We start from the raw sequence: 15,804 nt of genomic DNA, 5'->3' as shown, positions 1-15,804 counted from the left end.
TAATACTCCCTACCGCTGTACACAGCGAGTCCTAGATCACTGTAATACTCCCTACCGCTGTACACAGCGAGTCCTAGATCACTGTAATACTCCCTACCGCTGTACACAGCGAGTCCTAGATCATTGTAATACTCCCTACCGCTGTACACAGCGAGTCCTAGATCACTGTAATACTCCCTACCGCTGTACACAGCGAGTCCTAGATCATTGTAATACTCCCTACCGCTGTACACAGCGAGTCCTAGATCACTGTAATACTCCCTACCGCTGTACACAGCGAGTCCTAGATCACTGTAATACTCCCTACCGCTGTACACAGCGAGTCCTAGATCATTGTAATACTCCCTACCGCTGTACACAGCGAGTCCTAGATCACTGTAAAACTCCCTATCGCTGTACACAGCGAGTCCTAGATCACTGTAATACTCCCTACCGCTGTACACAGCGAGTCCTAGATCACTGTCATACTCCCTACCGCTGTACACAGCGAGTCCTAGATCACTGTCATACTCCCGATCGCTGTACACAGCGAGTCCTAGATCATTGTAATACTCCCTACCGCTGTACACAGCGAGTCCTAGATCACTGTCATACTCCTCACCGCTGTACACAGCGAGTCCTAGATCACTGTAATACTCCCTACCGCTGTACACAGCGAGTCCTAGATCACTGTAATACTCCCTACCGCTGTACACAGCGAGTCCTAGATCACTGTAATACTCCCTACCGCTGTACACAGCGAGTCTTAGATCACTGTAATACTCCCTACCGCTATACACAGCGAGTCCTAGATCATTGTAATACTCCCTACCGCTGTACACAGCGAGTCCTAGATCACTGTAATACTCCCTACCGCTGTACACAGCGAGTCCTAGATCACTGTAATACTCCCTACCGCTGTACACAGCGAGTCCTAGATCATTGTAATACTCCCTACCGCTGTACACAGCGAGTCCTAGATCACTGTAATACTCCCTACCGCTGTACACAGCGAGTCCTAGATCACTGTAATACTCCCTACCGCTGTACACAGCGAGTCCTAGATCACTGCAATACTCCCTACCGCTGTACACAGCGAGTCCTAGATCATTGTAATACTCCCTACCGCTGTACACAGCGAGTCCTAGATCACTGTAATACTCCCTACCGCTGTACACAGCGAGTCCTAGATCACTGTAATACTCCCTACCGCTGTACACAGCGAGTCCTAGATCACTGTAATACTCCCTACCGCTGTATACAGCGAGTCCTAGATCATTGTCATACTCCCTACCGCTGTACACAGCGAGTCCTAGATCACTGTAATACTCCCTACCGCTGTACACAGCGAGTCCTAGATCACTGTTATACTCCCTACCGCTGTACACAGCGAGTCCTAGATCACTGTAATACTCCCTACCGCTGTACACAGCGAGTCCTAGATCACTGTAATACTCCCTACTGCTGTACACAGAGAGTCCCAGATCACTGTAATACTCCCTACCGCTGTACACAGCGAGTCCTAGATCACTGTAATACTCCCTACCGCTGTACACAGTGAGTCCTAGATCACTGTAATACTCCCTACCGCTGTACACAGCGAGTCCTAGATCACTGTAATACTCCCTACCGCTGTACACAGTGAGTCCTAGATCACTGTAATACTCCCTACCGCTGTACACAGCGAGTCCTAGATCACTGTAATACTCCCTACCGCTGTACACAGGGAGTCCTAGATCACTGTCATACTCCCTACCGCTGTACACAGCGAGTCCTAGATCACTGTCATACTCCCTACCGCTGTACACAGCGAGTCCTAGATCACTGTAATAATCCCTACCGCTGTACACAGCGAGTCCTAGATCACTGTAATACTCCCTACCGCTGTACACAGCGAGTCCTAGATCACTGTAATACTCCCTACCGCTGTACACAGCGAGTCCTAGATCACTGTAATACTCCCTACCGATGTACACAGCGAGTCCTAGATCATTGTAATACTCCCTACCGCTGTACACAGCGAGTCCTAGATCATTGTAATACTCCCTACCGCTGTACACAGCGAGTCCTAGATCACTGTAATACTCCCTACCGCTGTACACAGCGAGTCCTAGATCACTGCAATACTCCCTACCGCTGTACACAGCGAGTCCTAGATCATTGTAATACTCCCTACCGCTGTACACAGCGAGTCCTAGATCACTGTAATACTCCCTACCGCTGTACACAGCGAGTCCTAGATCACTGTAATACTCCCTACCGCTGTACACAGCGAGTCCTAGATCACTGTAATACTCCCTACCGCTGTATACAGCGAGTCCTAGATCATTGTCATACTCCCTACCGCTGTACACAGCGAGTCCTAGATCACTGTAATACTCCCTACCGCTGTACACAGCGAGTCCTAGATCACTGTTATACTCCCTACCGCTGTACACAGCGAGTCCTAGATCACTGTAATACTCCCTACCGCTGTACACAGCGAGTCCTAGATCACTGTAATACTCCCTACTGCTGTACACAGAGAGTCCCAGATCACTGTAATACTCCCTACCGCTGTACACAGCGAGTCCTAGATCACTGTAATACTCCCTACCGCTGTACACAGTGAGTCCTAGATCACTGTAATACTCCCTACCGCTGTACACAGCGAGTCCTAGATCACTGTAATACTCCCTACCGCTGTACACAGTGAGTCCTAGATCACTGTAATACTCCCTACCGCTGTACACAGCGAGTCCTAGATCACTGTAATACTCCCTACCGCTGTACACAGGGAGTCCTAGATCACTGTCATACTCCCTACCGCTGTACACAGCGAGTCCTAGATCACTGTCATACTCCCTACCGCTGTACACAGCGAGTCCTAGATCACTGTAATAATCCCTACCGCTGTACACAGCGAGTCCTAGATCACTGTAATACTCCCTACCGCTGTACACAGCGAGTCCTAGATCACTGTAATACTCCCTACCGCTGTACACAGCGAGTCCTAGATCACTGTAATACTCCCTACCGATGTACACAGCGAGTCCTAGATCATTGTAATACTCCCTACCGCTGTACACAGCGAGTCCTAGATCATTGTAATACTCCCTACCGCTGTACACAGCGAGTCCTAGATCACTGTAATACTCCCTACCGCTGTACACAGCGAGTCCTAGATCTTTCTTCATTAAATCTAACCATTTCTCATCCTAACCTTCTAACCTATGCTCACTTCTATCCCAGCTGTGTCACCCCAGTCTGTCTGCCCCGTACCTTTAGAATGTAAGCTCTCATGAGCAGGGCCCTCTCTCCTAATGTGCTTTTCTAAGAATATATCTCTGCCACTGGTATAAATACATCAGTGTCCGCTGCTGCACTTGTCCTAATTTGCATTTGTACTGTAATCACTATTTTCTTGTTTTGTTCTTTTCATCATCTATGTATTGTCAGGCGCTGCAGAACCTTTGTGGCACCATTCAAATAAACAATAATAATAATAATAATAATAATAATAATGCTGTAATACTCACTACCTCTGTATATATAATCACTAGAATGCTGTAATACTCACTACAGGCGGGATGTATTAATATACATCGCCGCCCTTCGCCTAACAACCGCCGCGATGCTACCGCATATGTACTAACATATGCGGCTAGAATCGGGTTGCGGTAACGGAGACCCCCGCGATACCTGTGATGTGGTCTGCGGGGGTCTCCGTTACATCCCGGCAGCTGCCAGCGTGGCGATACCCTATGGGCTTCTTTCGCCGCCCACCGTCCGCGACCCCCCCCTCCCGTCCTCCTTTGATCTCCTCCTCCCCCTGGTGTCACAGCCGGGAGGACATCCGGATGCAGGGGGGAGGTGGAGACGCAGGGGGACGCTGGCAGCCGCCGGGAGGTGACGGAGACCCCCGCAGACCACATCACAGGTATCGCGGGGGTCTCCGTCACCGCAACCCGATGCTAGCCGCATATGTTAGTACATATGCGGCAGCATCGCGGCGGTTGTTAGGCGAAGGGAGGCGATGTATATTAATACATCCCGCCCTGGGTGTGGTATATTTCACCGCCAGTCGGGATTCCGACAGTCATTACTCAGACGTCGGAATCCCGACTGCACAGCGGGGGGAGCGCAATGAAGCCCCTTGCGGGCTCGCCACGCTGCGGGCACGGTGGTGAGCTGTGCCTGCCACCTATTTTATTCTCTCTCTATGGGGGTCGTGGACCCCCACGAGGGAGCAGTCGGGATTCCGACTTCAGAGTAATGACTGTCGGAATTCCGACTGTCGGGGAGCCGTCCGGCACCCGTATACACTAATCACTAGAATGCTGCAATAGAATAGAATCAACTTTATTGGCCATGTGTGCTTGCGCACACTAGGAATTTTTTGTGGATTTCAGTGCAGCATCAGGCAGGGATGAAGGTGGGGGGTTGACATTACATACGTTACATTGGGACACTACATGCGGAGGGGGGGGGGCATGCCCGCCGAGCTGCGTGGCACCTAGGCAGCCATTCAGCTGCACCACTGGTCATTGCAGCAGCCAGGTGGGTAACGATATAAGCAGGGACAGTACAGTTATCACACAGGGAACACATACCCGCCAAGCTGCACAGCACCTAGGCAGCCATCAGGGCATTGCAGCAGCCAAGTGGGTAATAGTATAAGCACAGAATGAGGTAACAGTGTGGGCAAAGAGAGCACAGTTGTAACAGAAACAATACAGTTATCACATAGAGGACACGGGATACATATGGCTAAGTGTACAGTTCCTAGGCAGCCATTGCGGCGCCATCTTGCATCTTCCTGTATGGAGAGCCGTGGGTAGCGTGGGTGGTGGTGGTGGTGGGCAGGAGGGGGGGGGTCACTGAGGCCTGGAGTTGGTGGGTGGTGGGGGAGAGAGAGTCAGTGAGGCCTGGGCAGAGTCAGTGAGGGCTGGAGTTGGGCCCTCCCTTGGCTAAGATCCATGCCACGGTGTCTCCTGGCGGCACCGCTGGTGCCCTCCCGTAGCTACCCCATACCTCTACTACCGATGGTCGCCGGTAGCCTGGATTCCAGGGTCGCAGGATAGACGTCTGCAGACCTCTGTGTGGGGCCTCCGCTAGGCCGGACCGCCGCTGCCTGGGGGATCGCAGCCCTCTCTCCTCTTCACTCCTGGTGGCTGTCTCAGCTTGCGATCCCGCAGTGGGGCTGGGGGGCCGGGGATGAGAGCTATGTGGATGGAGCTGGAGCTCCCAGTGTGGTTTCCTCTCCAACCCAAGCAGGGGGGGCCACCCGCCTGCAGGCCAATGGTCCTGGCTGTCCCATTGCTGCGCCACCGCTCGCTGCCGAGGGTGAGCAGCACTGCCTATTCCCTCTCCTCACCGCTGCCACAACGCTGCCTGCTGCCCGCTGCTCCGGAGGCCGAGGATGGTGGAGCTGTATACTGTATATAGTAATCACTAGAATGCTGTAATACTCACTACCACTGTATACACTAATCACTAGAATGCTGTAATACTCGTACCACTGTATATAGCAATGCCTATATAGCTGTAATACTCACTACCACTGTATATATATATAATCACTAGAATGCTGTAATACTAGTACCACTGTGTGTAACAATCACTAGAATGCTGTAATACTCACTACCACCGTATATTGTAATCACTAGAATGCTGTAATACTCACTACCACTACTAGAATGCTGTACTACTCACTACTTATGTATATAATAATCACAAGAATGCTGTAATACTCACTACCACTGTATATAGCAATGACTATATAGCTGTAATACTCACAACCACTGTATATATAATCACTAGAATGCTGTAATACGCACTACCACTGTATATAGTAATCACTAGAATGCTGCAATACTCACTACCACTGTATATAGTAATCACTATAATGATGTAATACTCACTACCACTGTATATAGCAATCACTAGAATGCTGTAATACTCACTACCACTGTATATTGTAATCACTAGAATGCTGTACTACTCACTACCGCTGTATATAGTAATCACTACATTGCTGTACTACTCACTACCACTGTATATATAATCACTAAAATGCTGTAAGCAGGGCTATTTTTCTGCAGGCTCCAGCAGGAACTGAGGCCCTTATTCTAGTTCACTCTTTCTGACAAAATATTTCTTAGATGGACAAAACCATGTGCACTGCAGGTGAGGCAGGTGTAAAACCCCACCCAAATCTAATTATCTCTGCACAAGTAGAACCTGCCTCACCTGCAGTGCACATGGGTTTGTCCATCTAAGAAATATTTTGTCAGAAAGAGTGAACTAGAATAAGGGCCTCAGTTCCTGCTGGAGCCTGCAGAAAAATAGCCCTGGCTGTAAGACTCGCTACTTCTGTATATAGTAATCACTAAAATGTTGTACTAATGACTACCACTGTACAGTATATAGTAATCACTAGAATGCTGTAATACACACTACCACTGTATACAGTAATCACTAGAATGATGTAATACTCACTACCACTGTATACAGTAATCACTAGAATGCTCTAATACTCGTACCACTGTATATAGTAATCACTAGAATGCTGTACTACTCACTACCGCTTTACATAGCAATCACTAGAATGCTGTAATACTCGTACCACTGTATAAAGTAATCACTAGAATGCTGTACTACTCACTACCTCTGTATACAGTAATCACTAGAATGCTGTAATACTCACTACCACTGTATATAGTAATCACTAGAATGCTGTAATACTCACTACCACTGTATACAGTAATCACTAGAATGCTGTAATACTCACTACCGCTTTACATAGCAATCAATAGAATGCTGAAATACTCGTACCACTGTATAAAGTAATCACTAGAATGCTGTACTACTCACTACCTCTGTATACAGTAATCACTAGAATGCTGTAATACTCACTACCACTGTATATAGTAATCACTAGAAAGCTGTAATACTCATACCACTGTATATAGTAATCACTAGAATGCTGTACTACTCACTACCTCTGTATACAGTAATCACTAGAATGCTGTACTACTCACTACCGCTGTATATATAATCACTAAAATGCTGTAATATTCGAACCACTGTATATAGCAATCACTAGAATGCTGTACTACTCACTACCTCTGTATACAGTAATCACTAGAATGCTGTAATACTCACTACCACTGTATATAGTAATCACAAGAAAGCTGTAATACTCATACCACTGTATAGAGTAATCACTAGAATGCTGTACTACTCACTACCGCTGTATATAGTAATCACTAGAATGCTGTACTACTCACTACCGCTGTATATAGTAATCACTAGAATGCTGTAATACTCACTACCTCTGTATATAGTAATCACTAGAATGCTGTACTACTCACTACCTCTGTATATAGTAATCACTAGAATGCTGTAATACTCACTACCACTGTATATAGTAATCACAAGAAAGCTGTAATACTCATACCACTGTATATAGCAATCACTAGAATGCTGTAATACTCACTACCGCTGTATATAGTAATCACTAGAATGCTGTACTACTCACTACCTCTGTATATAGTAATCACTAGAATGCTGTAATACTCACTACCTCTGTATATAGTAATCACTAGAATGCTGTACTACTCACTACCTCTGTATATAGTAATCACTAGAATGCTGTACTACTCACTACCTCTGTATATAGTAATCACTAGAATGCTGTACTACTCACTACCTCTGTATATAGTAATCACTAGAATGCTGTAATACTCACTTCCGCTTTACATAGCAATCACTAGAATGCTGTAGTAACTGATCCCTATGTGATCTCATACCTGGCTATATTGCACTATATTATTTTTTACATTACCTGAATGAATATAGCGCACACATATTCCACAACACTGTACATAGAATATATGGACATTAGGACATCTCAGTCTCTACCACCTCTGATGTGAGGCTATTCTACCTATGTATTACCCATGTCAGAGAGATCCACTACTCCCCACAACACCCGGGTGCCGGACGGCTCCCCGACCGTCGGGATTCTGACAGTCATTCCTCCGACGTCGGAATCCCGACTTCTCCCTCGTGGGGGTCCACGACCCCCATAGAGGGAGAATAAAATAGGTGGCAAGTGCAGCTTGCCACCGTGCCCGCAGTGCGGCGAGCGCAGCGAGCCCGCAAGGGGCTTCATTGCGCTCCCCACGCTGTGCAGTCGGGATTCCGACGTCTGACTAATGACTGTCGGGGAAATATACCACACCCCAACACCCAGCATCCCTGCGATCCACTACTCACCGCAACACCCAGCATCCCTGCGACCCACTACTCACCGCAACACCCAGCATCTCCGTGATCCATGTCTTTGGCCATCATAGTAAGTCACACATAGGCTCCTTGCTGTGTGTATACGGGACTCGCTGCGTATATACGGGACTTGCTATGCAGGTGGGATACTCGCTGCGTGTATATGTCCCTTGCCGCGGGTATATGTCCCTTGCCGCAGGTATATGTCCCTTGCCGCGGGTATATTTCCCTTGCCGCGGGTATATGTCCCTTGCTGCGGGTATATGTCCCTTGCCGCGTCACAATACATAGAATTATTTTGAGAAAAATATAAAAATGAAATATAAGAATAAAAAAAAACAAGCGAGTTCTCCGATTCCTTCTTCCCAAACTTAGCTATCACTGTAGCTGAAGTTGGAAAGTGATTGCCTTATGCCAGGCCTGTCAGAGACTGTGCCAGGGGCACCTAGAGAACCCCCTACCCCCTCCTTGGTGAGCCCTGTGTATTCCTCGCTGCTGCTGTGTTGTTGCTGCTGCTTCCCCTGTGCCCTGTGTTATATACAGGCTCACTGCAGACACTGTGCACACGGCCGGCCCAGAAGCCAATGGTGATCTACATGTCTGTATATAGGACCGCCCATCCAGCACTTCCCTGTGTATGTGTATGGGCTGTGTGCAGGACTGTGGGTATGGGGCTGTGTGTATGGCTGTGTGCAGGACTGTGTGTGTGGGCTGTGTGCAGGACTGTGGGTATGGGGCTGTGGGTATTGGGCTGTGTGCAGGACTGTGGGTATGGGGCTGTGTGTATGGCTGTGTGCAGGACTGTGTGTGTGGGCTGTGTGCAGGACTGTGGGTATGGGGCTGTGGGTATTGGGCTGTGTGCAGGACTGTGTGTATGGGCTGTGTGCAGGACTGTGGGTATGGGGCTGTGTGTATGGTCTGTGTGTGGGGCTGTGTGTATGGGCTGTGAGCAGGACTGTGGGTATGGGGCTGTGTGTATGGTCTGTGTGCAGGACTGTGTGTATGGCTGTGTGCAGGACTGTGGGTATGGGGCTGTGTGTATGGTCTGTGTGTGGGGCTGTGTGTATGGGCTGTGTGCAGGACTGTGGGTATGGGGCTGTGTGTATGGTCTGTGTGTGGGGCTGTGTGTATGGGCTGTTTGCAGGACTGTGGGTATGGGGCTGTGTGTATGGTCTGTGTGCAGGACTGTGTGTATGGCTGTGTGCAGGACTGTGGGTATGGGGCTGTGTGTATGGTCTGTGTGTGGGGCTGTGTGTATGGGCTGTGTGCAGGACTGTGGGTATGGGGCTGTGTGTATGGTCTGTGTGTGGGGCTGTGTGTATGGGCTGTTTGCAGGACTGTGGGTATGGGGCTGTGTGTATGGTCTGTGTGCAGGACTGTGTGTATGGCTGTGTGCAGGACTGTGGGTATGGGGCTGTGTGTATGGTCTGTGTGTGGGGCTGTGTGTATGGGCTGTGTGCAGGACTGTGGGTATGGGGCTGTGTGTATGGTCTGTGTGCAGGACTGTGTGTATGGCTGTGTGCAGGACTGTGGGTATGGGGTTGTGTGTATGGGCTGTGTGTGGGTCTTTGTGTATGGGCTGTGTGCAGGACTGTGGGTATGGACTGTGGGTATGGAGCTGTGTGTATGGTCTGTGTGCAGGACTGTGTGTATGGCTGTGTGCAGGACTGTGGGTATGGGGCTGTGTGTATGGTCTGTGTGTGGGGCTGTGTGTATGGGCTGTGTGCAGGACTGTGGGTATGGGGCTGTGTGTATGGGCTGTGTGCAGGACTGTGTGTATGGGGTTGTGTGTATGGTCTGTGTGCAGGACTGTTTGTATGTGCAGGACTGTGTGTATGGGCTGTGTGCAGGACTGTGGGTATGGGGCTGTGTGTATGGGCTGTGTGCAGGACTGTGGGTATGGACTGTGTGTATGGGCTGTGTGCAGGATTGTGGGTATGGGGCTGTGGGTATGGTCTGTGTGTGGGTCTTTGTGTATGGGCTGTGTGCAGGACTGTGTGTATGGGGTTGTGTGTATGGTCTGTGTGCAGGACTGTGGGTATGGGGCTGTGGGTATGGTCTGTGTGTGGGTCTTTGTGTATGGGCTGTGTGCAGGACTGTGGGTATGGACTGTGTGTATGGGCTGTGTGCAGGATTGTGGGTATGGACTGTGTGTATGGTCTGTGTGTGGGGCTGTGTGTATGGGCTGTGTGCAGGACTGTGGGTATGGACTGTGTGTATGGGCTGTGTGCAGGATTGTGGGTATAGTACTATTTATCAGGAGGTTACCACCCATGTATTATAACATCATTGACTTGCAGTAAGCTGTTATATACTGTATGACGTCTCCATACCAATCCTTGATGACATTAAAATTAGTCAGAGGCATTGGTTCATTCTCCAGAAACCCCTCTCATTTGTATTATTCAACTTTTTACTCTGCATTATAAAATAGTGAATTCTGGACTGAGATTAGTTCCTAATTCTTCCGAAAGCCCCATACAACTATGTCCGATATAATTAACCGTATTGTCACAGTCGGCCGATATTGCCCATTCACACTGAACGATATTGGCCACTGATACCGTTTAGCGATGTCACTGGGACCTGCTCAACATGCAGCCCGTTTGGCTATACTGCCCAATTCACCTGCATGTTCGTTAACGACGTGCATTGTTAACGATATTGGTTGTCCACACTAGACGATATAGTTGATAATATTACCCAGTGTGTATGGAGCTTTACTTGTCCTATAAGAGGAACAAGATGGCAGAAGCCTTGTGATTCACAAAGAATCATCCTCCAGCATTTAGGAGAGGAAACCTCTGGGGACCCGTGACGGAAAGACTGCCCGTCCCTCTGAGCATTAAGAAGCTATGCAGAGTGTGCCCAAACCAACCACCCACTAACCAGGGGCGTAACTATAATTTATGTGCCCCCGATAATTAAGCAGCCCCCCACCCCCCCCCCCCCCCCTGACACCCATGCCCCCCCCCCCCCCCCCCCCCCCCCCCCATCCCCCCCAGATTTACCTGTATCACTGCGGTGGTCCTGGCTCCGCTCCAGGCTTCATTCTGATGCTATGAAAAACGGACCATCACAAAATGTCCACCCCATACAGCAGACATATTCAGAGAACTGTTTGTTATATGGGGGCGGACATTTTATGATGTTCTGTCTCCATAGCAGCAGAATAAAGCCAGGAGGAGAGCCAGGACCACCGCAGCGAATACAGATAAATCTGCGGGTCTGTGGCAGTGGCATTACAATAGCCCCGCAGCCCCCCGGCACCCGCACTTACAAAGCACCTCGCCGCTACCGTGTGTGCTGCGGGGCTATTGTTACGCCACTGCCATTAACCCTCAATGTGCAGTCTAATGCCGGGCAGCGTCTGAGCGGGTGCACTGCGCATCGTGACGACGTCAGAGGTCATGCTGCGCAGACCACGCTGCGGTGGTGGACTCTTTCTAGGCACGCTGCCCTCCTGCCCTGGTTCCACCCACCCGGCTCCATTCGCCCTGTAAGTGAGTAAATATGCGGGGTGGGTGGAGGAGGTCTTTGTCAACCGAGGGCCGGGAGATTTGTGCTGCTTCTTCTTCGTATTATGCTCCTCTAAACACAACTTCCAGCTAGGGATGCCAAGCCAGAATTCCAGGATTGAAAAAATGGCATCCCTACTCGTTGCCAAGGGGAACTGAAATTCCTTGTTGCCAAGGGGAACTAAAATTCCTTGTTGCCAAGGGGGACTGAAATTGCTTATTGCCAAGGGGGACTGAAATAGCTCGATGCCAAAGGGGAAGGGGGGCTAAAATAGCTCATTGCCAAGGTGGAAGGGGGGCTAAAATAGCTCATTGCCAAGGGGGAAGGGGGGCTAAAATAGCTCATTGCCAAGGGGGACTAAATAGCTCATTGCCAAGGGGGACTGCAGCCCGCCCCCCGACCGCTCCCTGCTGTGCCCGGCTGAGCTGCCCTGTCCGTCGCTAGTTTCAATTAAATCTCCCGCTGGACCGCTAGCCAATAGGCGCTCACAAATCAGCAACCACCAATGCTGCTTCTGATTGGCTGCTGGACCACAAGCACCTATTTGCTAGTGGTCCAGTGGGAGACTTCATTGAAAATAGTGGCAGACAGGGCTGCTCAGCCGGGCAGTGAGCGGGCGGGGGAGCAGGCAGAGTTTGCGGTGATTAACTCCGGCGCCCTGTGATCTTTCAGCGCCTGGAGCTTATGCCCTGCCGGCCCCACTCTCCCTATGCCCCTAGTTAAGGGCAAAACATTGCCCTCCCTCAGAAGTATTGGGATACATTTATACATCATGCCATAAACATCAACACCAGGATCAGGATCAGCAGAGCAATTATGGAAAGTGTTGTCCCATCGTGAAGTAGAAGTTTGATTTAAAAATTAAATAGATAAATAAATAATTCATTAAAATAGAAAAAACAAAAATGTAGAGTATCAGTTGTCAAAAGCCACAAGGGCAGCATTCCAGAAGCAGCCAACTAACCTTCATATATCCTCTCCTATCCAATCACATACCCACTGTACAGGCCACACACATCCTCTGTCCTATCCAATCACATCCCCACTGTACAGACCACACATATCCTCTCCTATCCAATCACATACCCACTGTACAGGCCACACACATCCTCTGTCCTATCCAATCACATCCCCACTGTACAGACCACACATATCCTCTCCTATCCAATCACATCCCAACTGTACAGGCCACACATATCCTCTGTCCTATCCAATCACATCCCCACTGTACAGGCCACACATATCCTCTGTCCTATCCAATCACATCCCCACTGTACAGGCCACACATATACTCTCCTATCCAATCACATCCCCACTGTACAGACCACACATATCCTCTCCTATCCAATCACATCCCCACTGTACAGGCCACACACATCCTCTGTCCTATCCAATCACATCCCCACTGTACAGGCCACACATATCCTCTGTCCTATCCAATCACATCCCCACTGTACAGTCCACACATATCCTCTGTCCTATCCAATCACATCCCCACTGTACAGACCACACATATCCTCTGTCCTATCCAATCACATCCCCACTGTACAGGTCACACACATCCTCTCCTATCCAATCACATCCCCACTGTACAGACCACACATATCCTCTGTCCTATCCAATCACATCCCCACTGTACAGGCCACACATATCCTCTGTCCTATCCAATCACATCCCCACTGTACAGGTCACACACATCCTCTCCTATCCAATCACATCCCCACTGTACAGACCACACATATCCTCTCCTATCCAATCACATCCCCACTGTACAGACCACACATATCCTCTCCTATCCAATCACAACCCCACTGTACAGGCCACATATATCCTCTGTCCTATCCAATCACATCCCCACTGTACAGACCACACATATCCTCTCCTATCCAATCACATCCCCACTGTACAGACCACACACATCCTCTCCTATCCAATCACATCCCCACTGTACAGGCCACACATATACTCTCCTATCCAATCACATCCCCACTGTACAGACCACACATATCCTCTCCTATCCAATCACATCCCCACTGTACAGACCACACATATCCTCTCCTATCCAATCACATCCCCACTGTACAGACCACACATATCCTCTCCTATCCAATCACATCCCCACTGTACAGTCCACACATATCCTCTGTCCTATCCAATCACATCCCCACTGTACAGACCACACATATCCTCTGTCCTATCCAATCACATCCCCACTGTACAGTCCACACATATCCTCTGTCCTATCTAATCACATCCCCACTGTACAGGCCACACATATCCTCTGTCCTATCCAATCACATCCCCACTGTACAGACCACACATATCCTCTCCTATCCAATCACATCCCCACTGTACAGGCCACACATATACTCTCCTATCCAATCACATCCCCACTGTACAGTCCACACATATCCTCTGTCCTATCCAATCACATCCCCACTGTACAGACCACACATATCCTCTCCTATCCAATCACATCCCCACTGTACAGACCACACATATCCTCTGTCCTATCCAATCACATCCCCACTGTACAGACCACACATATCCTCTCCTATCCAATCACATCCCCACTGTACAGGCCACACATATACTCTCCTATCCAATCACATCCCCACTGTACAGACCACACATATCCTCTCCTATCCAATCACATCCCCACTGTACAGGCCACACACATCCTCTGTCCTATCCAATCACATCCCCACTGTACAGGCCACACATATCCTCTGTCCTATCCAATCACATCCCCACTGTACAGGCCACACATATCCTCTGTCCTATCCAATCACATCCCCACTGTACAGGCCACACATATCCTCTCCTATCCAATCACATCCCCACTGTACAGGCCACACATATACTCTCCTATCCAATCACATCCCCACTGTACAGACCACACATATCCTCTCCTATCCAATCACATCCCCACTGTACAGGCCACACACATCCTCTGTCCTATCCAATCACATCCCACTGTACAGACCACACATATCCTCTCCTATCCAATCACATCCCCACTGTACAGGCCACACATATCCTCTGTCCTATCCAATCACAACCCCACTGTACAGGCCACATATATCCTCTGTCCTATCCAATCACATCCCCACTGTACAGACCACACATATCCTCTCCTATCCAATCACATCCCCGCTGTACAGACCACACATATCCTCTCCTATCTAATCACATCCCCACTGTACAGACCACACATATCCTCTGTCCTATCCAATCACATCCCCACTGTACAGACCACACATATCCTCTGTCCTATCCAATCACATCCCCACTGTACAGACCACACACATCCTCTGTCCTATCCAATCACATCCCCACTGTACAGACCACACATATCCTCTGTCCTATCCAATCACATCCCCACTGTACAGACCACACATCTCCTCTCCTATCCAATCACATCCCCACTGTACAGGCCACACATATCCTCTGTCCTATTCAATCACATCCCCACTGTACAGACCACACATGTCCTCTCCTATCCAATCACATCTGCACTGTACAGACCACACATATCCTCTCCTATCCAATCACATCCCCACTGTACAGACCACACATATCCTCTCCTATCCAATCACATCCCCACTGTACAGGCCACACATATCCTCTGTCCTATCCAATCACATCCCCACTGTACAGACCACACATGTCCTCTCCTATCCAATCACATCCCCACTGTACAGGCCACACATATCCTCTCCTATCCAATCACATCCCCACTGTACAGACCACACATATCCTCTCCTATCCAATCACATCCCCACTGTACAGGCCACACATATCCTCTGTCCTATCCAATTACATCCCCACTGTACAGACCACACATATCCTCTGTCCTATCCAATCACATCCCCACTGTACAGGCCACACATATCCTCTCCTATCTAATCACATCCCCACTGCACAGTCCACACATATCCTCTGTCCTATCCAATCACATCCCCACTGTACAGGGTACACATATCCTCTGTCCTATCCAATCACATCCCCACTGTACAGACCACACATATCCTC

At 49.2% G+C, this 15,804-nt stretch overlaps 1 protein-coding gene across 2 annotated transcripts in view; it reads right to left on the bottom strand.

Annotated features, from left to right (window-relative positions):
* The window catches only part of SLC40A1 (solute carrier family 40 member 1), a 78,149-nt gene extending 69,365 nt beyond the window's left edge, over nt 1-8,784 (bottom strand). Inside the window, exon 1 of one of the 2 annotated variants that reach the window (XM_083179195.1) lies at nt 8,277-8,784. In XM_083179195.1, the coding sequence (XP_083035321.1) occupies nt 8,277-8,319 (43 nt within the window). In that variant the 5' untranslated portion in view covers nt 8,320-8,784. Of the gene's footprint in view, nt 1-8,241 lie in introns of both variants that reach the window. The other variant, XM_083179200.1, reaches the window with a different exon arrangement.
* Nucleotides 8,785-15,804: the final 7,020 nt, after the last annotated feature.

The sequence above is a fragment of the Crinia signifera genome, chromosome 1, assembly GCF_055691185.1.
Source record: "Crinia signifera chromosome 1, ASM5569118v1, whole genome shotgun sequence".
NCBI classification, from domain to species: domain Eukaryota; kingdom Metazoa; phylum Chordata; class Amphibia; order Anura; family Myobatrachidae; genus Crinia; species Crinia signifera.
Note: the sequence above shows the minus strand (reverse complement) of the source record. Positions and strands in the feature narration are given on the sequence as shown.